The following is a 27177-nucleotide window of genomic DNA, read 5'->3' on the forward strand; positions in this document are numbered from 1 at the left end:
TAAGCCTCTTAGGTTTACAGGATTAGCTGTTTTAATATGGCATAACCACAGGGTGATTGCTCTTTGAATAGGAATATAATACAGGAAGGATTTTGCAGCACGATTCTTTTGGGCACAGGATATTACCAGCTGCTTCAAATCAGTAGGAGTTACTGGTGTTACTTAAAGCTCTCCCCTACTGTATTTCCCTACTGAAATGATAAATGAACTGGATTACTTGTAAAAATTCATACTTTAATTATACAGTTGTGACCCTCAAGAAAGGCAAGTCAGTGTTGGAAAACACAGAGGCTGTGAGATTGGTTTGTTCTTTAAGAAATTATCTTCAAGTTTCTCAAGCCAATTTGAGTTTCAATCTAGCACAAGGGGAAGAGTGAATCTCAGGGCCAGGGTTTCATAACAAGGGATGATCCTTGAGTTTCAAGTCAGCATCAGAATAAATTAAGTACACCACATTCCACCATCAGTGTATCACCTCTTCAGCTGATGTTTGGGCACTGTAACATCTATCCTCAGCACTGACAGTGACAGCAATTATTTAGCTTTTCATGTAAGGGAGATCATAATAATGTCTTATGGCTTGTCCATGAAGGTTTCAATTTGAAACACTGAAGCACCATCTGACCATGGGGGAACCACTGAGCCCAAAAGCGATGGCACAGCAGAAAAGCCAGGGAATTAATGTGTAAACAATGAATGTTCAGTAAGAGCAAACTGTGAAAAATCAGAAGTAAATTGTAAGCCCTGTAGGCAGACAGGTCAGTGAGAGAGAGGAGGAAAGAAAACAGAAAATCCCAGTAATTTTGGGTTTGGTCCTTAGAAGTTAAGCAGGCTGTCATGAATCATGATTACCAACATCAGCCACCAATAAACACTCACAGCTGGCCTTTGTGTCTGGTCTCAGATGGTTCTTTCCTTTGTGTGACTCAGACATTGATTGGTTTTAATCCACACACAAAAATCTTCAAAAATTTAAAGAAAATACCACAGGACATAAGAAAGCAGAGTTTTAATAAATGGGCTGCAATGGAGACAGGACTAGGGAAATAAAAGTCCTCTTCATTTTCCAACTTCTGAAAAAATTCTGATAGAAGAGGAAAATATAAATTATGAAAGACTTGAACATGTCCTTTTCATTAAACCAAGAGAAGTAACAAATTGTGTTCTTCAAGATAAGTCTTTTGCCATTAGCAACACACAGGCTTTTATGCTAGAAATGAAATACTAGAGCTAGAAAGTTGTACAGGAAGCATACTCAAAATCCTGGTGGAAAGCAAGTTATAGCTGCACTGGTTTTGGTTGGTTTTTAGGAGTCACAGGGACAGTCCACTGCAACAATAAGACAACAGAAAGACTCACTAGCATTACTTTCATTCAGAAACAAAATTAATACCAAAAAGCGAAAACTGTACCAAAAATTAAAACGTAATTCCCCTTATCTAGTATGGTATAATGGAGAGCTTCTTTCATAAGAAGCTCCCAATCAGTATTTAAATTCAAACTTTGAGACTTAGGAAAAAAAATAAAATGAGGAACACTTTATAAAATCCCTCAAGGATTGAGTCTTTGGAAAGAGCAGCAAAAGTCTATCTGCAGGAAATTACTCAAAGGATTCCATTCAGTGATTACAGCATTTACTATAAACCAGTAAGTGCTGCATACACAGCTAATGTAAACACACATGTAGTTTTTGATAAAACCATCTGCAATGCCTGCACTGTACTTCTGTTGTTCTAAAACAGTCCAATCTTTAAATCATCTCATAATATTCAAGTATTTATATATATATAACAGTTCTTTCCATTCAAGACAGCATATCTGTGTGTATATATAAATATATTTATAAATCCCTCCATCAAATTATCAGATTTACCTCGTTCTGTTGTTCACACAGAAAAAACGTTACCAAGTTCTGCAGCTGTCAGCTCACTTCCTTCCCAAAACCCTCTGCAACCAACTCTTTTCCAGATCTCTCTCTGACAATAATTGCTCAGAGATGCCTCTGCGCTGCCTTTGGCTTCTGTAGCCTCCAGATATAACAAAAGAGAGTCCAACATGTCAGGGTGGCCACATCTACATATACATGCACAGACCCCTGCTTTGTGTGTCAGGTACGGGAAATGCAGAACGAAGCTGCAGGAGGACAGTAAGCTTCACCAGAAAGGTGATGCACTCTTGAGCACTCTTACATCTGCTGAAATGTCAGTTCCATCTGCAACGAGCATTAAAATTCTTACACATGTGGATTTAAAAGCCAGGACTTCAAAACAAAACCCCTCTTCTCATTCCAACGCCCTTTCAGAACTCTAGGGCAACTTTTTTTATATGTTTGGATTACATTTACCTTTCCCTTACATCACATTTGCTACACTATCAGAGCATCACTCCCCTTGGGCTCAGATTCTATTTCACTTTGATTCTTGTTTTCTTCTTTTACTTCTTTAGAGCTCTTCTCCTGCTCCTCAGTTTCTGCTTTAGCTACCTCTGAATTCTGTTCTTCTGTCACACTTGATGGGTTTTGTTGTGCATCTTCTTTGTTGCTCTTCACCACCTCCTGCAGATTGTATTTCCTGAACAGAACATAGTCCCTCACCACACTTAAGCAACAGACGGTTTTTATTATTTCCACCACAATTGTGTATTGTGGATTATTAAGATCAACCTTGTTTTCTGGATTGAGGCTGCCCACAATTCCTGTAAAAGAAGATGCAATTTAAAAGATGCTGGGAAAACTGTTTAAGAACATAAGCATGTCTTGTTTCTCAGTAATTGCAGTGAGATAATTTTTCAGTTACTTCAGTCCTACTGGTGGTACATTCTGAGAGTCCTGCTCTGTTCCACCATTTTAAGCAATTACAAAAATAATTTGCTATAACTGAGGGGGATCTTGCCTCCTCTTTCTTAATTTTTATTTATTCAATAAAATATTCAAGGTGGAGTTTTTGTGAGTCAAATATCGAACAGAAATAGTAACATTATTATTTCAATACAGCATCCAGAGAGAAAGCCTAATAGCAATCATTTCAAAGCACATACAACTGACACTGCAAATTATATTCAATTCTCTCTCCTGCTTATGATCTCTTAAGACATCAACACCAACAAGGAATAGTGATGTCAAGCTTTTTTTAAGTCTTAGAGAGCTTTTAGAATTCAACACAGAGGTTTTAAGCAAAAAATATGTATGTCCATTACAACCTCTTTTAAGTCTGGCCCACGTTGAGCATGCAATCTTGTTCTGTTTTGTGTGAAATCTATACATACCTGCCAATTCCTTAATTACTTCTTCCCTACTCATATGGCTGTTATTACGAGCTTTGTAAACAATCTGAAAAGTACCCTTGTTAGGGGCTTTAAACCAAGGCTCAAAAAATGTTTCCGTATATTTTTTCATATCTTCCATAAAAGCTTTGCAAGTTCCAGAAATGGGCAGCATGCGCAGAATGACTCTTGTTTTCTTCTTTTTGGTGGTGTGCATATCCTTTAGTATATGGTGCACCAGGTTCTCGGGTTCTACAAGAAAAGCAGTTGGGTATGAGCAACAAATAGAAGGCATTATCTCTACTTTTCCCCTTCTAAATAATAAGCTGGGAACTTGGCTGCACTGCTGTCAGCCTCAAATCCTTTTATGTAAAGAGTTGTTTTACTATAACAAAACTAGAGAATCAAAGATTGTTTTGTCAAAGCAGTTTCCTCTAGCTTCTTCACTAACAACAAAATTCAGTGGTACGGCCAAAGGGAAGGGTATTTGATATACACATGTTACTTGGAAGCCACACTCCGTGGCCTTTTACTAACAGTCTGAGAGCATTACTCAGAAGTCCCACCTATGCCCTGGGTTCTGATGAAGACCACGTTGTTGGCACCACTCTCCACCGACTGGAACCGCCGCAGCTTCTGCTCTGTCGAGGCACGGATCTGGCCAACCTCCTTCTTCAGAGCGGCCTCAACATCATCCTCATCCTCCTCCCTGTCGCTTCCAGACAGCCTGTCCTCGTGATCTGAAAACTTCACACAGGCACCATTTGTTGGTGAGCACCGAGCAGCAATGCCCAGCTCACAGCCCGCGACACAGGGCACGGCCCGGGCCTTCGGCCCGGCCGGCAGCGGGGCTGCGAGGGGGCTGGCCCGCAGAACCTGGGGCACTCGGGGGCGTGGTGCACACCCGGGCTCCTTCCACACCCGGGCTCCTTCCACACACGCGGCTCCTTCCACACCCGGGCTCCTTCCACACACGCGGCTCCTTCCACACACGCGGCGGGAGCCGAGGCCTCGGGGTGCCGCTCCCCCGCCCCGCCACCCGCCCCGAGCGCCGCCGGCCCGGCCGCACGCACCTGCTCGGGCCCGTAGAGCAGGTCCCCGTACTCGCCGAGCAGGCTGTAGGCCTCCCCCACGCACTTGCGCTCGTTCATGTTGCAGGTGATGAGGATGCCGCGCATGCCGGCCTCCAGCTGCCGCCCGGCGCCGCGGGGCCGCTTGGCCCGGCCGGCCCCCGCCGCGAAGTGCCCCTTGGGCCGCCGCTTCCGCGCCGCCGGCTCGGCCGCGGCCATGGGGCAGCTCCGCCAGCTCCGCCGCGGTGGCTGGGTGGATGGATGGATGGCGTCAGCGCCGCGCCCGCCCCGCGCCCGCCCGGCACAGCGCCGCGCCTGGAGCGGCGGCCGCGGGCACCGGCGAGCGAGCCGCGGGGAGTGAGCCGCGGGGAGCGAACTGCGGGGGCCGAGCCGCGGGGGCTGAGCCGCCGGGACCGAGCCGCCGGGAGCGAGCCGCGGGGAGCGAACTGCGGGGGCTGAGCCGCCGGAGCGCGGGTCGCGGACCCAGGGTGGCGAGCGCTCTGGTGGCGCCCTCAGCCGCGGCCAAGTTCGTAGCCCTTGATGCTTTCGGCTTCCGCCGAGCTCCGGTTCCAGAGTTAAAGTCTATGTTAATAATTCCGGAGCTGAGGGGAGAGGAGCAGGCTGCAGCGAGCAGCCCTCCGTCCAGCTCTGCCACACCGCGTCCGACACCGACCCGTGCGCTCCACGGACGGAGATGCTTCGGCCACTTCCCTGCCTGTCCGACTCCCGAAGGTGTCACGGTAGAGGGACCAGCTAAACCAGAAACTTTGAACAGGTAAATGGAAGCTTGGAAAAACAGCGAACATTTGCTAACAGAACAGTCGTGGCCCGTAGCGTAGTTCCTAAAGGAAGGTGTCTGTGTGCATCCCGGTCCGTAAGAGCCGCCTCTCCCTGCGGTAACTTTTAAGCTTTTTGGACAATTAAGAGGGTAAGAATTGTTACAGGTTCTGATCTGTGGAAAAAACTGACCAAGGCAGTTGCTCCAAATTCAATATAAAAAAAACACCATTGGAAGCAAACTGTGCTAGAAGTGGAGAAAAAATTAAAGTACTTGCTGCTTTTTTTCAGAACTTTTCACAAAGTAAGACATTGCAGATTTACACAGTAATGTAAAGCAAGACATTACACTATATCCTTCTTAGTTTAGGTTTGAGTACATTCTTACCTGATTCCCATCATTTGTCTGTCCCAGGGGCTACAGAATGAGCTAAAGCAGACACTGATACAAATGAAATGGGACACCCAGAGAGGCAAGAGCACAACAGTAACGTGTCTTAAATAAGGCTTTTAATGAAATATCAGTACCTTATCTTTATTGTTACTTAAAGGATAAAAAACTCTGCAAGAGTTTAAGAGAATACTATTGTTTCAAGAATCACTTTTGATGTGTGATATCTTGTAAAGATTTTTAAATGTTTCAAAAGCTTCAGAAATTAAAAGTTGTAGGCAGTACAAGTATATTTAGGAAAAAAGGGCAAATAAAATCTCTGTCATTGAAATCTTTAAGGACTGGACTAGTAAAGTATTTAAAATACATGATAGAAATTTAAGAATTGTAGCAACAGCTGCTCATACTCTAATTTTAGCACTTAAGAGTTTAGTCTGTTCTCTCACACTTCATTAAGGAGTTACTTTATGATCTGCTGATATTTTGTGTTTGAGCAACTTTATCTATGCTAACTGTGCTCAACTATGCTAACTTTTCATCCCATTCTGAGAATATATATCTGACACAATTTGACTGTCCTGATTCCATTAAGCATGAAACTTAGCAAGTTTAGGATTCAGACAAAAAATTGTATCCATTTTCAAGTTCTCATAGAGGGTCTAAGACACAAATACTTTTTTTTGGGAGAATCCTCTGAATTACTAGGAGCAGTTCCAAGAGAGGTCAAAGCATCTGCATTAAAGGTGAGACCACTAGATTTTTCTTTCAGAAGTGCATATTCCCACTTGAAGTATCCACAACTTTTCTTATTACCTCCTTGCTTGCCAACAGGACAACAAAAAAATGCTCTGCCATGATTTGGGCCAGCATTTGACACAAAGAGTTTTTTGGCTCTTCGGCCGCAGTTACACAGAGGGGGAGTTGATTTTCCATTTCTCACAGCTCTTACAGACTCATTCAAATTGACTGTGGAGTTCAGAACTGCAGGAAATACTCGGGGCAAATTTGAACTTCTCGAAGGTAATGAGTGATCAAAAGAGGAAGTTTTCTCTTGATATATATGAAAAGACTGCTTTTTTGCTGGTGGGCATGTTTTTGGACTCGTTGGCTTTCTTTTAGGAGCCTCTAAAGGAGTAGAGTAATTTCCAATTAATGCTGATTGTGCTGAAACAGCATTTCCCTTTGCAGATGGTAACTTAAAAGCTGAAAATGTTGAAGTCTGCCTTTGTACTGTCCCTATATTATAGATTGTAGTATCAGGGCTTTTGTAAACAACAGACCTCAGAGGTTCCATGGGTGCTACACTTTCCTCCAAACTCTGATTATCTGAACTTGTCACAGCCAATTGTTTTGAAATAGTTTTTTCTTCAGACACTGTTAGACTATCTGTACTTGAGTCATCCCTGAGCTGAAGAGAGTCTGAATTTTGTTCATATTGAGATTCTGGTATCAAAGCAACATCTTCCCAGTCTGTCAGCAGAGACAAGCACTCAGAACTGGTGCTGATGTCCCCACTGGAGAGAGTAACTGAGGGGATGGTGGTGGAGACAAGCACCAGCCCTGATCCCTGCACTGGGAGGCTGGGCCTGGCTGTTCTCAGAGGCTGCCCAATGCTCAATCCCTGCCAGATGCCTGTTGATGCAGGACTGGGACATGGCTGTGCCAGACCCAGGGGAACAGGAAATCTGTCAGGAGATGCTGCTGGAGAGCTTTGGCACTGAGCATGGAATTCAGTCTTTGAGCTGCTGGTGGGTACAACATGGACGTCTGCAGAGGGATCAGTGCAAGTGATCTGCTGTTCCCCAGCCTGTAGATTAGAGTTTATCTTGTTTCCAGCAATACCCTTGTGTTTGTTCTCAGCCAGAGATTTTGTTTCACAAGTTCCATCTCTAGATGTTTCAGGTCTGCTCTTACTTCCCAGTGGAGTCTTCTCAGTGACATTTACAGTCAGTGTTCTGGAAATTAAATTACTCTTCTGATGTGCCTAGGGAGTCCATAAACAAAAGAAGATTTTGGAAAGTGAATACCCAGACATTTTGGGAACAAATGCACAAAATTAATAAGCTTATCAGCCTAAGGATGTTCTTTGCAAATCACAGTCAGGATGCTGGGTTTATTATTTGAATACCTCACCTTTCATCTGTATTCCAGGCTACAAAGCTAGTAGACAGGAAGGTAGGAAGTAGTGACTAACCTTATCCAAAGATTTAGTAACTTTCAGCACACATCCATCACAAATCAGCCTCCAAGCAAGACGAGCAGTATTCCGGGAATCATCCAACCCTTCAAAAGTATGGTTATATTAATGGCTTCTTTTAAACTGCTACTGGGAATAGTTCTTATTACTGGAGAAATGTAATCTAGGTAAGCCTTACATGAATGACAAGGAGTTACAGAACTGTGACACTTAGTCATCTAGTTCAAAAAAGGGAATGGAAGTAGAAAATTCCAAATAATTCTCTGTGCTGAAACATCTGAAGGATTATCCATAGAGCTGAATATCTATTCACAGTTTTAAATATTCTTGTTATTTTTATTAGTCAAGTAAAAAAAAAGAAACCATATTGTGCTGGAATTCTCTCACATTAACATGATATCCAGAGCTATCAGGTAAAATCAAGTTTCTTTATCTTCCCTCCACCTCTTTTCTTTTGCATCCTAGCAATTCATAAATTGATCTTGTGAACATACATTCAATAGCAGTAGAAGAGATTTCAGAAATTAAGCATGAGGTTAGAAATAACAAACTGATCTCAGAGCACTTTGCCTTTCTTGTTTTGATGATCTGTTGGACAGAACATGGCATAACCTGAAACAGTCCTGAAACAGTAGTAACTGCTCAGAATAATGACTAGCTATTATCTAGTTGCTTTAGGTTAACTAGAGCTAAATCGTACTATTCAGCTTTATAAGATGCATCTATTTATATATATATATTAAAATGAGGATCATCACGCTTACCAGAATGTTCCCGTCCTTCAAAAGCTATCCCCAAATCCTGCAAAGCTCCATTTAGCCCCTTAGGCTTTCTGTTATAGAAGGTCTAAGGAAAGAAATGCAGGTGCTTAACATGAAGCATTTAAAAGCCTTTCCCTAGTGAAGCAAAGCCATTTCAGAAATATCCCCTTACGAATAATAAATCTCACAAGGCAATTAAATAGGTTGAGTATCTGCATTTTACAGTGAGGATAAGACCATAAGTTACTTACCCTGTTAGAAGTCAGAATGGAAAGAAACATGAATCCCTTCTCTCAGTCTCAAGCAAATCCATTCTGTCTGAGCTCTGGAGTCATTTGTCTGCACTCTATGGCTTACTTACACTGATGAAAGTCTTAACAGACCAGCATTGAAGAATACAACTATAAATAATACCTTAAGATGCAATCAAAGGCATGGGTATGAATAGATTTGGCATAGGTATGGATTTTTTTGTAAGTGAAAAAAGTGAGTATTACTACATGCTCCTAATACAAATATCTGATTTGACCACTACAAAGGGAGAATATTCACACTGTTTATCTTTAGAGACCTAATTCTGCTGCCTACCTGTAAGGTGCCTCTAAACAGACTATAATGACAACTTCCTACACAGCAATATAAGGCAGCAATAAGAGTACACAAAACAAAAAAAGGTAGGAAGCAAGGAGAACAAAACGTGTTAGGAAAGGAAGAGCAGCTCATAAATTCTCATAATTATCAAACAACCATCTTTTCCTAGCATTAAGATTTCTATTCAAGTTCACACAGTTCTAGGGCAGTTGGTTATTGGGCAGTAACAACATGAAATAAAACCAGGCTACTCTGCTCACTGGGACATACAGCATTGCCTTGTAAGCCCAGGTACAGTCAGCCTTTGAGGTGAGTGTGGGTAGGAATGTTTCAGTCTGTCAATCCTCTCACCCTGTACGTCGCTTTGAGATCAATCCAGGAATTCAGAATGTCGGGTTTGCGCAGCTGCTTCCTTTTACACTCGTAGTGCAAACACACACCCAGGTCCCAGTCTGTGCAGGGAAAACCACAGGCAATCCACCATTGCAGAACTGGCCTAAAATCCACATGGGGTGGCCTCTGTGTCCCTTTACATGGCCTAAAAATCTACATAAAGGGACATGACACCAACACACTGTCAGCATCCCGTGCTGCTGGATGGCAGGAGGCACAGGCTGTGAAGTGGTTGTCCAAGGGAGACACTGGGGTTGCTGCAGTGGGACACCAGAAGAAGCAAACCCCTGTTGTTAGTAATTAACTTCAGACAGTTAAAGATCTCAAAGACATCTTTAATTCATTTAGACACACTAAGAATGATCATACAGTTCACTAAAGCAGAAAAATGTAACAGTGTCAGACCCTGGAGTCAAAGATGCAGCAAACATGTCAGGATTCACGGATTTCATATTTTCAGTCTCATCCCAATATTCCATATTTTTAATACCTAATAATAGGATTTTGGCTGTATAGAAGTGAAGACACAATCTCACTAGTGCCACCTAATGTTATTACTGTGCAGAAAAAGCAAATGAAAATGTTATTTACCTGTCCACGTAACAAAGGCACACGCTTTTGCTTCTGAAGTAGAATTACTCTGACTATCTGTACTGAACACAATTTTCTTCTCCTTTTGTATCTTTTTAATCCATTTCAAAAACTGTGATAAGCAAATGTTGAGAGGCACCCCTTGGTCAACTTGATTCTTCAAGGAACAGAACAAGAAGCATGTATGTGTTAGAATTCACTGAAATTCATTTGAGGTTTATTTCTTTATAGCCTTTTAAAATAAAACAGTAAACAGCAATTATACAAATATAAAACAATGTTAAGTCATAATTATACCTGTGTTATGCCAGTTAGTTCTGTACAGAATTTAGAGAGAATAGGATGCTCCTGGGGCTGAACATACACGTGGAATTCAGATTCAATGGCTCCTGTTGAGGTGTTTAACAGGACTGCTGGAAACTCAACTGCAACAAGCACAGGGAAGAAGAAACAAAACAAACAAAACAGAACCAAAACACAAAGCCAGAAAGGTTAAAACTGTTCACAGGAATGAGAACATTTTCATATGGGTCCCTGCCAACTCAGCATATTCCATTATTCTAATATATAATATATATATAGCATGATACTGATAAGGCCAAGCTTGTGAGTTTAATCCCTGTGTGGATCATTCTCTTGAGAGCTGGACTTGATGATCCTTGTTGGTCTCTTTCAGTTCAGAATATTCTGTGATTTATATATATGTGTGTGTATATATATATTCACACATTTATATTATTTATATATCTATTATCCCATTACACTGGGGCTGAAACGCCAGGGGTTAAAGGAACATAATACAAGACAGACACATAAAGACGACACAGGGCTCAAAGCCCGCTCGGTGCACTCACTGATCTCGGGCCCGCGCCGCCCGCGGTCCCCCCAGCAGGTGGCCTCGAAGTCCAGGACGATCAGGAAGGCGAAGCGCTGCCCCGCGCCCGCCCGCGCCCCGCTCCGCGCCCGTGTGCTGCTCCGCGCCAGCCCCAGCCGCCTGCGGACACCGACCCAGCTCAGGGGCCGCCCGCCACCGCCGCGGCCCCTCCGCGCCCGGACACCCACACCGGTACCGGTACCGCCACCGCTGCGGCCCCTCCGCGCCCGGACACCGGCACCGGTACCGCCACCGCCGCGGCCCCTCCGCGCCCGGACACCCACACCGGTACCGGTACCCGCCACCGCTGCGGCCCCTCCGCGCCCGGACACCGGCACCACGCTGCGGCCCCGTACCTAGCCAGGCGCTTGGTGGCCATGGCCACCCTCCGCCGCCCCAGCGGGCTGCCGCCGTTTCAAAGCTCCCGCGGGCCCGCCCCCATCGCGCTCTCGGCGCTCGGCTGCTCCGGCCGCGGCCCCGGCGCCGCCCAGCGCGATCCGAGGGCCGCCGGGAGCGCGGCGCTGTGCCCGGCCGTGAGGGGCCGCCTGAGCCCGCCGCTCCCGCGCGGGCCATGGCGAAGGGGCTGTGCCTGAACGGGCGCAAGCGGCCCGGTGAAGCCGCGGAAGGGCCGCGGGCGGCGCGGAAGAGGCGGAAGGCAGATGGCGGCGGCGCGGGCCTGGGCCCCGAGGTGAGAGCCGAGCGGCCGGCGCTGGGAGGAGCGCGGTGCGGGCCGAGTGCCCCTCACGGCCGCTTCTCGGGGCGCTGCTGTGTCCCGCGGTGGGGTGCTGGGAGCTCAGCAAAGCCGTGTACAGCGGCAGTGTACCGGGAGGGCCGCGTACAGCCAGTGCCTGCTGAGAACAACACAGAATGCTCTGAGTTGTCCACAGGGCTCACCGAGTCCAGCTCCTGGCCCTGCTGTTGTGGCCAGCCCAATCCCACCATGTGCCTGAGAGCATTGTCCAAACGCTTCTCGAGCCCTGGCAGGTCTGGAGCCGTGACCGCTGCCCTGAGGAGCCTGTTAATGGCTTGGATTCTGCTCCAAGAGATGTGGAAAATAACTCATTTACCGTGCTCAGCATTACATTTAAAGAATTTTGTTTAAAAAACAGATACATTCTCCAGTACAATCTTCTCGCGCACAAAGCAGATCTTGAGAGGAGCGCTGTGCGTGCTCAGCATGCGCACCGCTGAAGGATGCAGAGCAGCCCCCGGTGAGTCCTCACCCAGGGCACTCTGAGTCAGTCAGTGCCCGTGGAGCAGAAGTTGGCGTCTCCAGCCTGTGAGATCGGCCCTGTTTGTACCCGGTTAGAGACAAATTCCTGTGGTTGGCAGTACCCTCTCCCTGATGAATCAAAACCTCTGCTCTTTGTGTGGGTTTTTTTGCAAAGCTTTAATTAGGCTGTATTGAAAACAACGGTGTCATTACTTGTTTCAGCTTGAGAGATGAGGCACTAGCAATAACACCAGCCTGTGCTGTTATTGCCAGATGATTCTTAACCACTGGAACCACGAACGTTTTCACCTCTCTTTAACTTCCTTACCCAGTGACATATGTCTTGAAGAGCACATCAGCTCAGTCTCATGTGGGCAGGCTCTGTCCAAATTACTGAGCACACGGCTTGTTAGTGTGTGGGGGAAAAGAACTTCCAGTGAGTGTTCATGCTGTGAAATTTTGCATTCTCTAGTGTTGTGTGGTGTTTTTCCCCCTGTATGCCTCGATGTCTTTTCATCACCTATTATAAGAATATCTTTAAAATTTTTATAGGAGTTCTTTGGAAGAGGCCATCTGGTTAGTGGAGGTCCCCAAAATGCCCCATTTACTTGTTAATTAGCCTTTAGAAGAATTCGTGCATTTAGGCTTAAAGAACTGCTCTGTAGAACTGTGTGGCACAGTCCCCACCTCATCTGCTCAGCGCTTGCTTTCTGCATCTTCCTTGGATGTTACTGAAGCATTTTTCCCGGCAGGGGTCAGCAAACCCTTGTGGCAGAGCAGATCCCACACTGTAGAGAGAGAAAACCTCACACAGAGTGAGTCCTTACAAGTAACACTTGTATAAATGTTTAAAGCTCTACAGCCACAAGTTGTGGAAATGGTTCAGAGCCCAGGATATTGCGTTTGCATAGCAATTATCTCCTTACTGCATACATCTGCTTATGTTAATCTTTGTTAAATAAATCTTTGAAGTTAGAGTACCTGGGTTACTGAAATATTGGGTAAATGTAATATTAAAGTGGGATCTGAAAGGAAACTGTTGCCCCTAACGAGTGAAGAGTTAGCTTAATGTAGCTGGTTGTATCCAGGTAGTTTTCTTTTTCCTTCTTTTTTGGTGGACTGGTGTGATTACATGAAAGCTCTCTTACCAGCATTTCCCTTTCCACAGGAAAAGTCGTGTCATTTGTCAGCAGCTCTGCTGGGCGAGGACTCCGAAATCAGCCAGGAGCAGCTGTATGAGCTGCTGAAATACGCAGCTCTGGGGAAATGCCACAACGCAGCACAGCCCAGGTACATCCACAGCTGCAATCAGCCTGGTCTCCTGTTCTCCCCTGGCATGAAAACATTCCTGCAGGAGGATTGGCCATGCTGGGCTTGGAGCACTCACCATGGAGTTGCCATAATGGCAGATTGTGCATTGTGCAGATCCAGTTGTTGTTAGATTTGGCCAGGAAGCAGAATTCCTCTTCTGGCAGAAATCCTACCATTCCATAGTTTTGTTTCATGCAGTTCTGAAAAACTGAATGGCTGCTGTGAAGCTGAAGAGGCTCCACACACTGTGAAACAAAATACCCTGTTAAAATATTAACAAAAATATTAATGCATTTCATGTTAGATAAAAATGAAACAGAGTGTTCTAGAGCATTTTAGAAAAAAAAAAAAACAAAACCCAAAACATTTTAGTCACTTCTCACTTTCTGTGGGCCACTTCCCAGTACTGGAAGGGAAAGGCTGAGGAGGGTTTATAACCTTGAATGGCAAAAATGAAATTTAATTAATTTCAAATTAAACACAAAGCAGAAAATGCCACAGTTTAGATTTTTATAGTGAATAGAAATGTATTTTGTGAAACTTATTTTGATTCATTAATTCACCAGACTGCATGACTGCAGTTGAAGTTGCTGGTATATTCACATTCTGATGCATATGAATGAGGTATACATGTCTTAAAATTGTATGCAGCAGAAATTTGCAGTAGCTCTTCTTTCTTTGTCTCCTGTGCTCTGTTGCTTCCAGGAATATGTGGCTGTTCGAGATAAGCTATAAAGCCTCTTCTTATTGAAGTAATTTGGCACTTTGCCATTTCTGACTTAAAAGCTGGGTTGGTTCCAACTTTTTTTAAGAGTGCTTGATAATTGTTTTGCTTTGATTTTTTTAATTTTTTTTTTAATTATGCAGCTGGTGCCGTATTTATCACCAGAGCCACCTGGCTGGGGTTGTGGTTGTTGTTCTACACGAAATGAGCCAGCTCCATTTCTACAGATTCTATTTACAGTTCAAACACCTCAGGAAGGTGTTCCGCCATGTAAGTCCCCAGACTGCATCCTTGTCTTCTAAACTTCTTCCAGTCCTGAAACCACATCCCAGGGATAATGGCTGCAGTGGAATTACTGCCTTTTCCAGGGATGTGGCCATCCTTGACAGCAAGTGAGAGGATCTGTTTGCAGATCTGTCAGCTCAGAACAAAGGACAGGGCTTTGATATAAGGAACAGGATTTCAGCACATATGTCTTTGAAGCTTTACCAGGTGAAATGTTTATTGATGTTTCAGTCCTCTGATTGTTATGTATCCTGCATCTACAGGATGCCAATTAGATTATAAATATCTTGGAATAATTTCAGTAATTTGGAATTTACTGTGAGTGAGGAGACTCTCTATAGAGTTATGCTAGTCCCACTGGCTGAAAAATATCACTTTTATTATTTGCACTTTATGTCAAGTTTCTCCCATTTCCCAGAAAGATTATTAAAATAATTATTTTAATTTTCTTACTTACAAGCAACATTTTTGAAAGAAGATAGAAAGAAAGAAGGACTTGAATTTAAGCTTCTAGAGAGTTTTTCCTGAACTGCAGCAAATGTAAATCACAACTTAACTGGAAAGACTGGAACTAGCTTTAGCTTCTATGAAAGAAGGTCTTGAGATTTGCCTTCTTGATCATATCAGGCAAGGCAGATCTGTCCTGTAGTACAAAGAATCCTGTATCATCCCTCACTGGAACAGGTTTGATTTGTGTTTGGTTTGTCTACTTGCTGAAACACCAAATGCATTTCCACTATTTCTTTTTTCATCTTCCTCTGAATTTGGCTGGCTTGGGGATCAATGAACCCCAAATTTTCTACTTATCTCTGCCTGTCTTTCAAAGTCACTAACATATTTTCACATTTTCTTTTTTCAGAGATTCACATTAGCACCTTCTGCTAACTTCCTAGTCAGCCTGTATGGAGAAGGAACAAACCTGAAACCACAAAACACTCCACAAGGTATTTTGTGTGGGCTTGCATTGTCTCTTTCAAAACAGTGACTCACTTTGAACAGAAATTTATGACTTTGCATCCTCTGTGATCCCAGTGTGCTGCATGGTAAACTTGTTTAGAAAGGAAGGCATACAGTGGCTTAAACCATGAGACTTCTTACCCTGACAAGTTCAGTAACTCATGTTGGGCTGATTGTCAAAGTGAATGCAAAATGAGAGAGTTTTTAACATATTTAATCCCAGTCCTTGCTGCTTTACTACCCATTCTAAGATGTATCTAATCAAAGAGACAGAGATATAAATTAGGTTTGAGCTAAGAAGACTCTGTCTTTTTCTCTGACCCTCTCTCTCTCTCTCCAGTCTGTTGTTCCAGGTAGTGATTTGGAATGGTGCAGCCTCTAAGTGTTGATCTGATGCAGAAACTGAGCTTGACAGATGCTTCTGTATTTTACAGGCCTGACTTCCTCTAGCAGTGAAGGCACTACTAAAGGCTCAGACTTGCAATGTGATCCCATCATTCAGAGATATGGAGAAAAAAAACAAGGCCTTACAAGCTATACTCTAACTTTAGAAGAGCAGAAGAAAAATGACTATCCCATAGCAGGTCAGTTTTTGGGTCAGGGCTGTTTAGTTGTTTTGGGGATTGTTTTTAGTTTTGACAGTTTAGTGATACGTTTTGTCATACGAGTTGTAGAAGAAAGGTCTTCTTCTTATTCCTGGGTGTTTTCCCTCCAGGTTCCCCTGGATGCAAGGGCTACATCTCCACAGAGTGTGATCAGCAGAGGACAGACAGCAGCCCCCTCTTTGGTCTGGATTGTGAAATGGTAAAAATCAGTGTCTGTGCCCTTACAAAACAGAGTCAGGCAGCCAGCTCTTATCAGGTCTTCCCAAGTAAGCCAAGCACTCTGTGTATTTGTTAAACCACTTCTGATATCTTAATATCTGCTGGCAGTCCCTTCCTTGATGGTAGCGGTGCTAATGCGGCCATGGAGAGCCCCCAGCAGTGATTCTGGCTATGGGACAGAAATAATATCCTCAGTAGAGAGCTCTGTCCTGTTGGCTCCCAGAGCAGTAGCTGAATCTGCCAGGCCTGTCAGCAGTGCTGCAATAACCCAATTCCACTGCTATGGAATTCCTCCTCAGCTCTCTCCAAGGTTTGGGAAAGATACTTCCCTGTCACACATCTTTCCTTTAGCCATCACAGTTCCTCTGGCAGCTGCTGTTGTGAAGAGTCCTCCTTTATAGCCTTGCAGAGATGCCTGTTTGGCATCAGCATTGAGTAACTATTGATACAACCTGGGCTCTGCCTTTACATTGTACAATGTCTCAGGAACTGGTGCTGTCAGTGGCATTTGTGTAGTGCAGAGAGCACAGTCTGATTCTCTGAAATCAGCACTTCTTTACAATGTTTTTCTGTGCTGTGCTTTCCTGTGTGTTTGCTGTGCTTACAGTGCACATTTAACAATTAGAATGAAGCACAGTAGAGTATAAACCCACCAGCTGGGAGTGGTAGATCTCTAAGTCATGGAACTCCTTCACAGTGATGCTGCTGCAGCCAAAGCAGACGTTAGTTAAGATTTTTGAGTGGCAGCATTGTGCTGATTTAACAACTGCCTCTGCTTCTTCCTGACAGTGCCTGACTGCAAAAGGGAACGAAGTCACCCGTGTGTCTCTGGTGGATGCACGGGGTCAGTGCCTCCTGAATGAGCTGGTCAAACCTGAGAGCACAGTGGTGAACTACCGCACCAGGTCACTTGCACTAACCTTTCTTATCTCTGTTTTCCAGAGCTGCAGCCCCTTTCAAACTCAGCCTGTTAGACAGGACCTTTCAGAAACCCCTTGATTTGCACAGATGCCTGCTGCTTTTCCCCCAGTGTTAGGAATACAGTTCTTGCTGTGTGACTAAAGTGACCAACATTATGTGTACAATGTGCTGCACAGTGCCCGTGGGGCTACCAGGCAGAACCATTGCCATTCTGCAGTGTCCATGGGAAAGTTCTATTACAAATTAATGATACACAGTATAAGTTACTCTTCACTCATGGTTATAAAATAAGATGGAGTCCATAGCTAAATTTGCTCATATGTAAAAAATGCATAGAGCTTGTACACACCTTTAGGGTGGGGCTCAGGATTATAACAAAAGCAGGCAAAACTCAAGGCTTGTCTTCAAAACTTCTGGCTTTATCCAGGAGGTGGTGTCCCAGTGCCCTCAGGTTACTTGGAAGCATCTCCTTCCACCATCAGACTTGCAGTATTTCCTTGCCTGTGGTATCTGATGCCAACTGCATTGCTTTAGAATACCTGGGATAAATAAACTTTTGAAACAGATGTGGTAGCACTCTTAGCATTTTAGCTGTAGTATATCCTCTGATGTTGGTAAATAGCATTCTGTGATTAGCAACACCGAGTCCATATTTTACAGGACCTGCTTGTAATGTTTTCCGGCATACACTGTTGCTAATGTATTGCTTTTAACTCACCCAATTTTTCTTTTGAAGATTCTCAGGAATCACAAGGAAAATGCTTCTTCCAGTGAAAACAAGACTGTCAGACATCCAAAGCAGGCTAAAAAAAATGCTTCCCCATGATGCAGTGTTGGTGGGTCATTCTTTAAATTCTGATCTTCAGGCTTTGGAAGTGAGTATGTTTTTAAGACTGTTTTCCCAACGCTGGGTTACTCATTTCACATCTGAAAACTCATTAACAATTGCTTTTTATTACTAAACACTTGTTAATTGTTTTTTATTATGGATAGCCCTATGTTTGTAAGGATTAAAAGTAAAGAACTCTCCTTACAGCTATAAAATTTGTAAAGGGCTGTTTAGAACCCAAAAGAGAGAAGTCTGTCCAGACACAGATATTGTTGCAAGGGCAGCTTTACCCCTCTGCTTCAGCCAGATGCTTCTGATAGCTCTGTCACAGGGAGAACTGAAGTCCTTTCTGTGGGTGAATTACCCAATCTAAAATGCTTGAATCAAAATTAATCTTTTTAACCCAATCTAGATCTTCCATTAGAGTGGGAAGCAGAGAGTTGGACTTGTTTCATTATTCCTTTTGCTCTCTTGTGAATGAGGTATCTGTCAGGGAGAAACTGGCAAGTGAAATTAAAAGGCAGAAGCAGAAAATTGGGGAGCTACTGTGCAGTTCTGTATGAGTGCTGTTCTTAAATGAAAGTGGTGATGATTTTTTTTTTTCCTCCAGATGATCCACCCCAGCGTTATTGATACTTCACTGCTTTTTGCCAGAAGCGAAGGTCGAAGATTTAAGCTAAAATTTCTAGCCAAAGCTGTTTTAGGGTAAGATTATTACTGTACTTTCATGGGAAAAATTAGAAACTGTCATGATGGGTCATAGGCTAATAGTATCAGATTATTATTTTGTTACTAAGATTCAAAAGAAAGGAGCAGGTTGTGCAAAGGAATTTACTGGCTGCTTGAAACATCAGGCAGCATAATAAATGGGCTTGTTGAGCAAGCAGGAATGCTGTGACCCAACCAGATCTGAGTCCCATCAAAACTCACCTTCCTGCAGGGCTGTAGAGGTGTATTGAATTGTACAGCAGAGGCACTCCTGCTCACACAGATGAGAGCTGCTTCAGCTGGCAAGAAAGAAAGGTTAATGCGTGAAAGTCTGATTTACTGACTTTAATGATATTTCTCAGTGTATCAGCTGCCACTGGATAGGATCTTAGTGAGACAGTTCTCCCCATGCTCACAGTGATGGTAATACTCTGCAGTGCCAAGCTTCACTGAACTGGAGGTTGCCTTCCCCTCTGTGTGCAAATTGTGAGCTGGGCCATTGGTGAAGAAAGAAGTAAAATTTAAAAATAGTCATGCATTAGAGTAGCAAGTATTAGCACTGCTTCTGTCAAATCTCTCCTGTGCTTGGCACTGGTGAGGGCACACCTCGAGTGCTGTGCCCAGCTCTGGCCCCTCAGTTTGGGAAGGACCTTGGGATGCTCGAGCACATCCAGAGGAGGCAACGAGGCTGGAGAGGGGCTGGGAACACAAACCCTGTGAGGAAACACTGAGGGAGCTGGGGGTGTTCAGCCTGGAGAAAAGAGGTGACCTTATCACTCTCTGTAACTTCCTGAAAGGAGGTTGTAGTCAGGTGGGGGTTGGTCTCTTTCTCCAGGCAGCAAATCACAGAACCAGAGGACACAGTCTTAAGCTGTGCCAAGGAAAATATAGGTTGGATATTAGGAAGAAGTTTTTTACAGAAAGAGTGATAAAGTACTGGAATGGCCTGCCCGGGGAGGTGGTGGAGTCACCATCCCTAGATGTCTTTAAAAAAAGATTGGGTGTGGTACTCGGTGCCTTGGTTTAGTAGAGGTGTTAGGGCTGGGTTGGACTTGATGATCTTGAAGATCTCTTCCAACCTAGTAATTCTGTGATTCTGTAAATTCCATAAACCATTTTGCTCAACATTGCAAAAACATTTCTTGCAGTAACTTTTGGGAATATTTCACAAGAATGCTGCTGCACAGAACTGAAATCCTTTTTGGAGAGGGGAAGCTCTTTTGCCTGAAAAGGACCCAGTTTAGAAAAGACAGGATGTTGGTCAGTGTGGAAAAACAGATAACCTGCCTGTACACCTAATTTTGATGCCCTAGGAAGGAGATTCAGTGTGAACAGAAGCTTGGGCATGATCCTACAGAAGATGCTAGAGCTGCACTGGAATTAGCTCAATTCTTCATTGAGCAAGGACCAACAAAGGTATTTATATCTAATTAAGATTTCTGTCCTGAACTACAGAACATAATGTTATTGTGCTTTCAAAGAAAAAAAACCCTCCACACCTGCCCATCCTCCTGTTGATTTAAAAGAGAAAATGAAGCTGTGATAGAGGGCCCAGTTTTGACAGCTTGTTACTTCCAGCCCGTATCCAGGTACCTGAATAACCTGGGCACTACCAGTGCTCAGTACTCACTGACATCAGCCAGCATTGCTGCTGATCCTGAAGAGAGCCCTGGGTAAAGAAGGACTGAGACATTTCCAGGCTGCAGGAATGCCTGTAATTTTTCTAGATCAAAGAGAGAGACCTTGTGTGTTGTGGTAGTGATTCAGCTGGTTTTATGAGTCCCTTGAGTTGTTGATTTCTGAGAGAACTTTTTTGGAGATGACTGCCTGTTGGTGCTGTGAGTGCTGCATGCTCAAAAATGACAACAGAAAATAATAAGGCAAGAAATTAATGTCCATGTTTCTTCACTGCTGGAGTGTGCCTGCGTGACTCACAGGGAAAGCACAGGCTTTTTGTCAGCTACAATTAGCTGATGAGATGAAAGCCAGTTAATAATCTTCTTCCTTCCTCAAGGTAGCAGAGCTAAACTTGGAGATGCTTCTGACAGCTGAAAAACTGGCTGAGGTCTCACAGAACAAAGCTGTGCTACAGCCACAAGGATGTGGGTTCCAGGAACAGCTGAATGAGCCTCCGCCATTATCCAAACCATGGTAATAAGATTCTCAAATATGTATGTTTTTCCTTCAGTTGAATCCTCAGTAAAATCAAACAAGTGCCTTGTGTTTTTCAGAAGCCGTCAGGATCTTCAGACAGACACAAATAATTGCAGTATAGTGCTGAAAAGCTTTAAGCAGTTTCATCTTAAATTTTACACAGTATTTCCTAGGCTTCTTTTGATGTTGTGGACAAGAATATTCTTTCAAATTTCTTAACTGCGTTGTAATTCTCTGACTAGCATTTCTTGAAAGTTTTTATTCCCCGTATTGAAAAGTATTGTGATTCACAGTCTACTTCTCTCTGCTAGTTTTTTAGATTGTCTGCAGGTGACTGGCCAAAAACCCCTCCTTTTGGGCAGACAGGGATTAGACTCTTCCGGCCTGTGTCAGAGTAACCCGAGCACTTCAAACAAACAGGTGAATGGACTTAGAGTGGGTTGGTCTAAGCATCAAAATAGTTCAAAGTTGTTCTTGTTCTGGGAGTGGGTAGATGAGTCCTATTTTAAAAGCTGACTGACAGTACTGCTAGCAATAGTGTTAATACCAGGTTAGCTAAATCCATTTCAGCATTTTGGAAATGAGCTTTGATCCTCTGCATCCTCCCATGACTCACCAAAGAAGAATTTCTGCCTGAGGACTTTCTTGGACAATAATGAAAATTAAAGTTGGGAGTTAAATTCAATAGCCTTGTTTTTGAACCTCTGCAGTGCAATTGTCTTGTACCTCTTTGAGCCTTGTTTGCTTTTGTCCCTCCAGATCCTTCAGAGAGCCTTGGAAGATGTTCCCCTGTCCAAATTCAGTATCATTCAGTTCAGTTTGGGTCCAGAGTACCTTGCATCTCACCTTCATGCTGGACTTCATGAAAAGGTATTATTTTTTGTTTGAGAATAGTCTTCATGCTGAGCTTGTAGAGAGATGTGATTTATCAGGAGGCACTGAGTAGTTAGTTCCTTTGCTTTGTGAAGTGCCTTCTCTAATCTGTGTTCCAACAGGTGAGAAGCAAGCTGACTGACATGCTGACAATTTACGCAGGTCCTTTTGAAGAAAACTTTTGCATCAAGTCTGTGAAGAAAGAATTTGGGAGGTGTGGACCAATCCAGTCCCTTACAGTGGTAACTGAAACATTCCAGGTGAGGAGCACTAAAAGTTTGCAGACAGGCCTGGAAGGTCTGAGTAAACTCTTGGAAAGATACAGATTAGAACCAAAGAAATACCAGTTACTGTGTTTGGAGGGGTTTTTTGTGGTAGTTTAGTCATCAACTACAATCATTCAGGGTACCTAAAAAGCTGCTCCACACAACAGCAAGAACAAGTGTGCATCATGTGCTGCTCAGAGGACTTTGAGTGCTGGGGAAGCTGTGATTTTTGTCCTTATAAAGAGAACTGATGTGTTAAGGCCTTTAATAGCCAAAGGAGGAAAAAAGGGGTAGTATTAATTGAAGAGTTAATTGAAGGGGGTTTTAAACAGCTGGAGTATGTGGAGTATTAGATATTTTACCCTCAAACTTTTTAATATTATTCTAGTTTTAAAAGAAAGCAAAACTTTATTGAGACCTGACTTTTTAATAGGGAGGGCTAATGTATCTCACTGCTAAACCTGAAGTATCTTACTCTGCTATTCCCAGCCATATGTCTGTATCCAATACGAAGTGCTGGAAGCTGCCCAGCTTGCTGTGGAAAGCCTGAATGGAGCTGAGGTGGCAGGATCCTGTGTTAAGGTAAAGGCAAACAGTAAAAGTTATGTTCAGCCCAGGCACAGCCTCCAATACATCTGAAACATCACAGCAGTGTGTCTGGGCAAGTGCTGGCTGCTTGTGCTGTTACAATCGCCCTGTCCCTGCACAATTCAGGGCCACTGGCAGAAAGGAAGGGGCTAGATCCCTCTTGTTTTCCTTTCTGTCTGTCAGCAGAAGGGTGTTAGAAAGAGTTCTGACCTCCAGCTGCAGCTTGAAAAGGCAGATCCAAGTAACAGGGCTATATAGAGTATGGTATTTTAATTTTATATGTTTTATACAAATATGATCTCCCTTTATCATGACTAACTAAGTTGGCCTTCATTAGTCATATTTATTTCAAGTGATGAAAAAGAACCTGTCTACTTTTGGTAATAGGAGAAAAGCACTTTAAAATAGAAGCTCAGAAGACAGAGCAGTGTGGGCTGACATGCTTTTTATTCCTGCTGCATCCACCCCAGGTGCAGAGACCAGTCACTGCAGCAATGCTGGACTGCAATGTTCTGATTAAGGAATTAGAGCTGGATGTAGAAAATGAAGGTGTGATTTATGTGGCTGGTCTAAAGAAGTCATTAACCGAGACAGACTTGCAAGAAGAATTCAGCCAGTTGAAAGACCTGGAAACACTGTTCCTGCCAAAGGATCTTCAGAGTGGAAAGCACAGGAACTGCTGTTTCCTCAGTAAGTAGCTTCACACACAGCCTGTATATTTCCTTCAAATAAGCTCATCCAGCAGCCCTTGGGACTTTGACAGACATAGCAAGAGCTACTGAAACCCAGGTAGGCTCAAAGGGATAGTATTTAAAATGCTCCAGTGAAAGCACATATTCTTTGGAGGAGCACTTTACAGCTAAATATTTAAGAGGAAAAAACACCTGCTTAAAAACACCCCCAACATTTACTTAGAAAAATTCCAGGGTAACTAATGGGCTCCAGTACTTCCATGTGAAGGGTGGCTACTGTGCAGCTTCACACAGCCCAGGAATCACCTCTGGAAGGTGAGAACAGCTCAGTGAGTGCTGCTGCAGCCAACTGGCATTTCTAGTCTGATGTTTATCTGTAGCAAGATGAGGATCTGCTTGCTGCACTGATTTGTTTCTCATCTCCCTCCTGCTCCACACCTTTAGCCCTGCCTTGCAGGTGGCAAGGAGGGCAGCAGCAGCATTGCCAAAGCATGTTCCCTTCTCTTTGCATTTCAGAATTCCAGAAAACCCAGAGTGCTGTGGATGCCCTTGAAGCTATAAATGGATGGACCGTGAGGGGTAGCGAGCTAAGAAGTAGGAATGCCCTTGCTCCAGGTCACCTCTGGAGATGGATTTGGCAAATGAATCACAGGAATGGGAAGCAAGGAAAACACATCTTCTATGAGCAAATGGAGCAGCTGTCTGACTCTGTGAGTGTGAGGCTCTGCTGATGTTTGTTGCCATTAGTGAGGAGGGACTGCCCTGGGACCCTGGAGAGGTAACTTTGAGCTGACTGAGGTGCAGAGCTGCTTGTGACAGAAGGGTCTCCTTGTGCTGGAGCAAAGGAGCTGCCAAGGACCAGTTCCCATAGAGCAGTTTGAGAGATAATACCACACGAGATAACATGATGTTTGCAGGGCCCTGCATAACATTAAAACCAGCATAGCTGCACAGGGCAGAGGGTGGTGCTGCCCAGGAACTGAAACCTGGCACTGGAGAGCTGTCAGGGCACAGGAGTCACAGGGAGAGGCGAGTGGCTGTGTGGCTGCACAGCAAAGAAGAGCTCTAGCTGAGAGCTCTGGAGGTGCCGCTCCAGTTTCTGCCATGGTCCCGTTTGAGCAGGGCCTGTGGTTCTCCTGCAGCTGGGCCACTGCACTGCCAAGGGCCAGGCAGGAGCAGCATCACTGCTGCCCTCGCCTGTGCCATCCCCACACACTTAAAAGTATAATTGCAGAAGAATGGGGGGCTTTAATGCTTCTATTCCCTTATGCAGGAGCAGGATCTAAGGAAAAAGATGAAGAAGTTAGACCAGCATATCAAAAAGCTTTATAGGAGCCTGCAGAATAACACCCTGTGCATTGTTCTCTTTCCTGGAGTGAACAGGTAACTTGCTACCTATTTTGCAAAGAACCAAGGAAACTACAGAGCCGAATATTTTTATCTTAATCTATTAAAAATTAAAGCCCTGCACAAGGAAGAGAAAGCCCAAGAGAAAGGCTGAAGAAGCTGTAGTACAATCTGACTTTCATGTTGGGCCAATAAAACCTCAGCCCTAAGTTCTGCCCACAAAGCAGGCCTGAGTCCCAGTTGTGTATCTGAGGGTCCAGAGTATTGATAAATTGTACAGATCTTATCAGCTCACCCACCTCCCCCAGAAGATGTTTCATCCCATTGACAGTGACTACGTGGCTGTGAGAGAATCAAGAAGAGTCTCCACAGCAGGCAGGAGTTTTTGGGGTGTTTGGTTTCTAAAACCACCTAATTACTGCAGCTGGCCTCACCTAGCCGTTGCTGTGTTGTGGTACCCCATGCTGTGCTTCAGCCCCAGCTGATCAAGGATTCATGCCCTCATTCTCATGTGATGGACAAAAATGAGAAAACCCAAATTTGTTCAGAGTCCTTCAGCTTTTGTAGGAAGGAGCAAGTTGTGAATTTGAGTTGGGCTGCAGCACTGCTATCAGGGATACTTCCCTGGAGTGGGCTTCCTGCATTTCAGCCCCTGGGCCTGAACTGCCACAGTCTCACTGTTTAATTATTAACCAGAAAGGTTCACTCTTTCCTAAGCAAAGCCCTGCTTACTGAGGACACACTCACTTCAACAGCCTTCTGTGCTGTCACTGGTCAGCCTAATAAAGGTCACATCTACCTTTCTGCTGCCTTCTTTGGGCTAAAACTGCATCTGTTTTGCATTTCTGAGCAATCATTTGCCTCTCTACACCCTGTATCACCTCAGGTACCCTGCACACTCACCTGTCACCCCACAGGAAGGTTTGAGGCGAGGATGGCTGTGAGTTCAGTCCACACCATGAGTCCTTTGCAGCAGAGTCACTGGGCTCAGCACGTCCCAGTTTACTTTTCAAGGGCCACTTCCAACTGTTCTTGCTTAGCACAATCTTCTGGCACCAAGGGGTAGGAATCCCACCAGCAGAACAGGTGGATTCAGGAATCTGCACCCACAGGGAGCCTGTGGAAGCCCACAGAGCTTGGCTCACACTCTCAGGCTGCTGAGTGGGTTGGATGGGAGCTCCATCTCAGGCTGGGAAGACATTTCTTGCCAAGTGTGAGGTTCCTATATTACTTTTCCCTGAGGACCAACAGTTTAGAGGAGGCTTCTTGATCAAAAAGGATACCAAATAATTGTGGGGTGGAAAAAGAATTAATTTTTCAATGTGCTGACCTGGGGGGTTGCAGCCTCTCACTGCCAGCCCAGCAGAGTTATGTGCATGAAGGCTGAACTGAACTAACACACTTCTTGTTTGTGTTGCAGCACACATGGATCACAATCTGGCCTTGGTCTGATGGGAATAAAAGATGATGAAGGGAGGAGTGCTTTTTAAACTGCCAAGTTTTTAAGCAAAGTCTTTTGTTAAGATATTTTTAATTACTTTAAATATTGATGTCTTTGTAGAGATCTCTTACTATAAGAACAATGGGCTTTCCCTCTGTATCATTTAAAATGTCTAAAAATAAAAGCCATTCAAAGTGTCCTAAAGCACAAACCCTTTTCCATTAACCCTTCTGTGCTTAGGCAGCACTGGGGCCAGCTGGAGCAGTGCTCCATAGGAGCTGGGCAGGATTGGCCTGTGGATGTCATTCCTTGCTGGACACCAGCTGGGACTCTCCCCTGGAACATCCCAGGCCATAAACCAGCCAGCCTGGGCAGTGCAGAGCCTGCAGCAGCTGCTCAGCAGTTAACAGCCAGCCCAGGAATTGTGTGGATTTCTGGAACTGTGCAGTGCCCGCTCCTGAACCGGAGCCGCTGCCTCCTTTCCGGGAAAGTGCTGCACTTAGTCCACGGAAAGGAGGAATCAGTGATTCATACTTCTTGGACAATCTCCACTTTCTCCTCCCTCCCTGACCACCCCCACCCTCCCCTGACACACAAAAAAAAAAAAAAAAAAGAAAAGAAAAAAGAAGTTTCCTTGTGGCTGTGGGAGGGGCAAGGGATGTTTTAAGGAAAACACATGGCTGTGTGGACTTTGCACATCATTGCTTTCCTCAGGGAATTAGAAGCAGGATGAGGGGATTTGTAACCTACCCTTTGCAGCCACTGCCACTTGAAACAGAGGCTGCTTGAGCACCTCTGGTTAACAGACAGAATTTCCAAGCACAAAGATGCTTAGGAGAGTTTTAGGCACTCAGGAAAAAAAAATTGAAAAATTAAAAGGAAATGTTTGTTAAAAGGTTTGACCATAAGATGAGGGATTTTTTCATGTGAATTGGAATAGGCCAAGATTAAAGGTGAAATAGTTATCATTCCAGAAATTATTAAATACAGCTGATGGAATATTTACACTCTCCTAGTTTCCAGCACTAAGTTCACTGTGAGGGGCTGGGCTCTCCTGATCTTGGGATTTGGAAGTTGGGAGTTGCTATGTGGAGGAGGAGGCACAAACACAGGAAAGCAGGAGAAAGCCCAGAAGCAG

At 44.3% G+C, this 27177-nt stretch overlaps 3 protein-coding genes across 3 annotated transcripts; 1 reads left to right on the top strand and 2 right to left on the bottom strand.

Moving 5' to 3' along the window:
- Positions 1-213: 213 nt before the first annotated feature.
- On the bottom strand, positions 214-4616 carry THUMPD1 (THUMP domain containing 1). Its single transcript, XM_038151210.1, has 4 exons — positions 4335-4616; positions 3828-4008; positions 3265-3513; positions 214-2694 (listed from the first exon to the last, which is right to left on the bottom strand). Exons 1-4 carry the CDS (start codon positions 4548-4550, stop codon positions 2366-2368), a joined length of 975 nt encoding a protein of 324 aa, XP_038007138.1. The 5' UTR covers positions 4551-4616; the 3' UTR covers positions 214-2365.
- Positions 4617-4750: 134 nt separating this feature from the next.
- On the bottom strand, positions 4751-11285 carry ERI2 (ERI1 exoribonuclease family member 2). The gene is made up of 8 exons (XM_038151636.1): positions 11263-11285; positions 10887-11170; positions 10330-10457; positions 10033-10189; positions 9400-9500; positions 8461-8542; positions 7694-7782; positions 4751-7483 (listed from the first exon to the last, which is right to left on the bottom strand). Exons 1-8 carry the CDS (start codon positions 11283-11285, stop codon positions 6140-6142), a joined length of 2208 nt encoding a protein of 735 aa, XP_038007564.1. The 3' UTR covers positions 4751-6139.
- Positions 11286-11368: 83 nt separating this feature from the next.
- On the top strand, positions 11369-26243 carry REXO5 (RNA exonuclease 5). The gene is made up of 19 exons (XM_038150860.1): positions 11369-11594; positions 13288-13409; positions 14298-14424; positions 15299-15383; positions 15831-15980; positions 16112-16200; positions 17010-17125; positions 17878-18016; positions 18581-18675; positions 19992-20094; positions 20693-20829; positions 21144-21252; positions 21592-21702; positions 21828-21965; positions 22461-22553; positions 23030-23249; positions 23768-23961; positions 24525-24634; positions 26019-26243. Exons 1-19 carry the CDS (start codon positions 11478-11480, stop codon positions 26086-26088), a joined length of 2325 nt encoding a protein of 774 aa, XP_038006788.1. The 5' UTR covers positions 11369-11477; the 3' UTR covers positions 26089-26243.
- The last annotated feature ends 934 nt before the right edge of the window (positions 26244-27177 follow it).

The sequence above is a fragment of the Motacilla alba genome, chromosome 14, assembly GCF_015832195.1.
Source record: "Motacilla alba alba isolate MOTALB_02 chromosome 14, Motacilla_alba_V1.0_pri, whole genome shotgun sequence".
In the NCBI taxonomy this organism is placed as follows: domain Eukaryota; kingdom Metazoa; phylum Chordata; class Aves; order Passeriformes; family Motacillidae; genus Motacilla; species Motacilla alba.

Excerpts from the sequence above, each read along its gene's own strand:
- THUMPD1 (XM_038151210.1), bottom strand. The coding sequence starts at position 4,550 with ATGGCCGCGGCCGAGCCGGCGGCGCGGAAGCGGCGGCCCAAGGGGCAC. Across the intron at positions 4,009-4,334 it reads TGCTCTACGGGCCCGAGCAG|TTTTCAGATCACGAGGACAG; the intron begins GTGCGTGCGGCC and ends GCCTGTGTGAAG. Across the intron at positions 3,514-3,827 it reads CATCAGAACCCAGGGCATAG|AACCCGAGAACCTGGTGCAC; the intron begins GTGGGACTTCTG and ends CTTTTCTTGTAG.
- ERI2 (XM_038151636.1), bottom strand. The coding sequence starts at position 11,285 with ATGGCCACCAAGCGCCTGGCTAG. Across the intron at positions 10,190-10,329 it reads AACTAACTGGCATAACACAG|AATCAAGTTGACCAAGGGGT; the intron begins GTATAATTATGA and ends TGTTCCTTGAAG. Across the intron at positions 8,543-9,399 it reads ATCTCAAAGCGACGTACAGG|ACCTTCTATAACAGAAAGCC; the intron begins GTGAGAGGATTG and ends TTCTTTCCTTAG.
- REXO5 (XM_038150860.1), top strand. The coding sequence starts at position 11,478 with ATGGCGAAGGGGCTGTGCCTGAACGGGCGCAAGCGGCCCGGTGAAGCC. Across the intron at positions 17,126-17,877 it reads GTGGTGAACTACCGCACCAG|ATTCTCAGGAATCACAAGGA; the intron begins GTCACTTGCACT and ends TTTCTTTTGAAG. Across the intron at positions 18,017-18,580 it reads CTGATCTTCAGGCTTTGGAA|ATGATCCACCCCAGCGTTAT; the intron begins GTGAGTATGTTT and ends TTTTTCCTCCAG.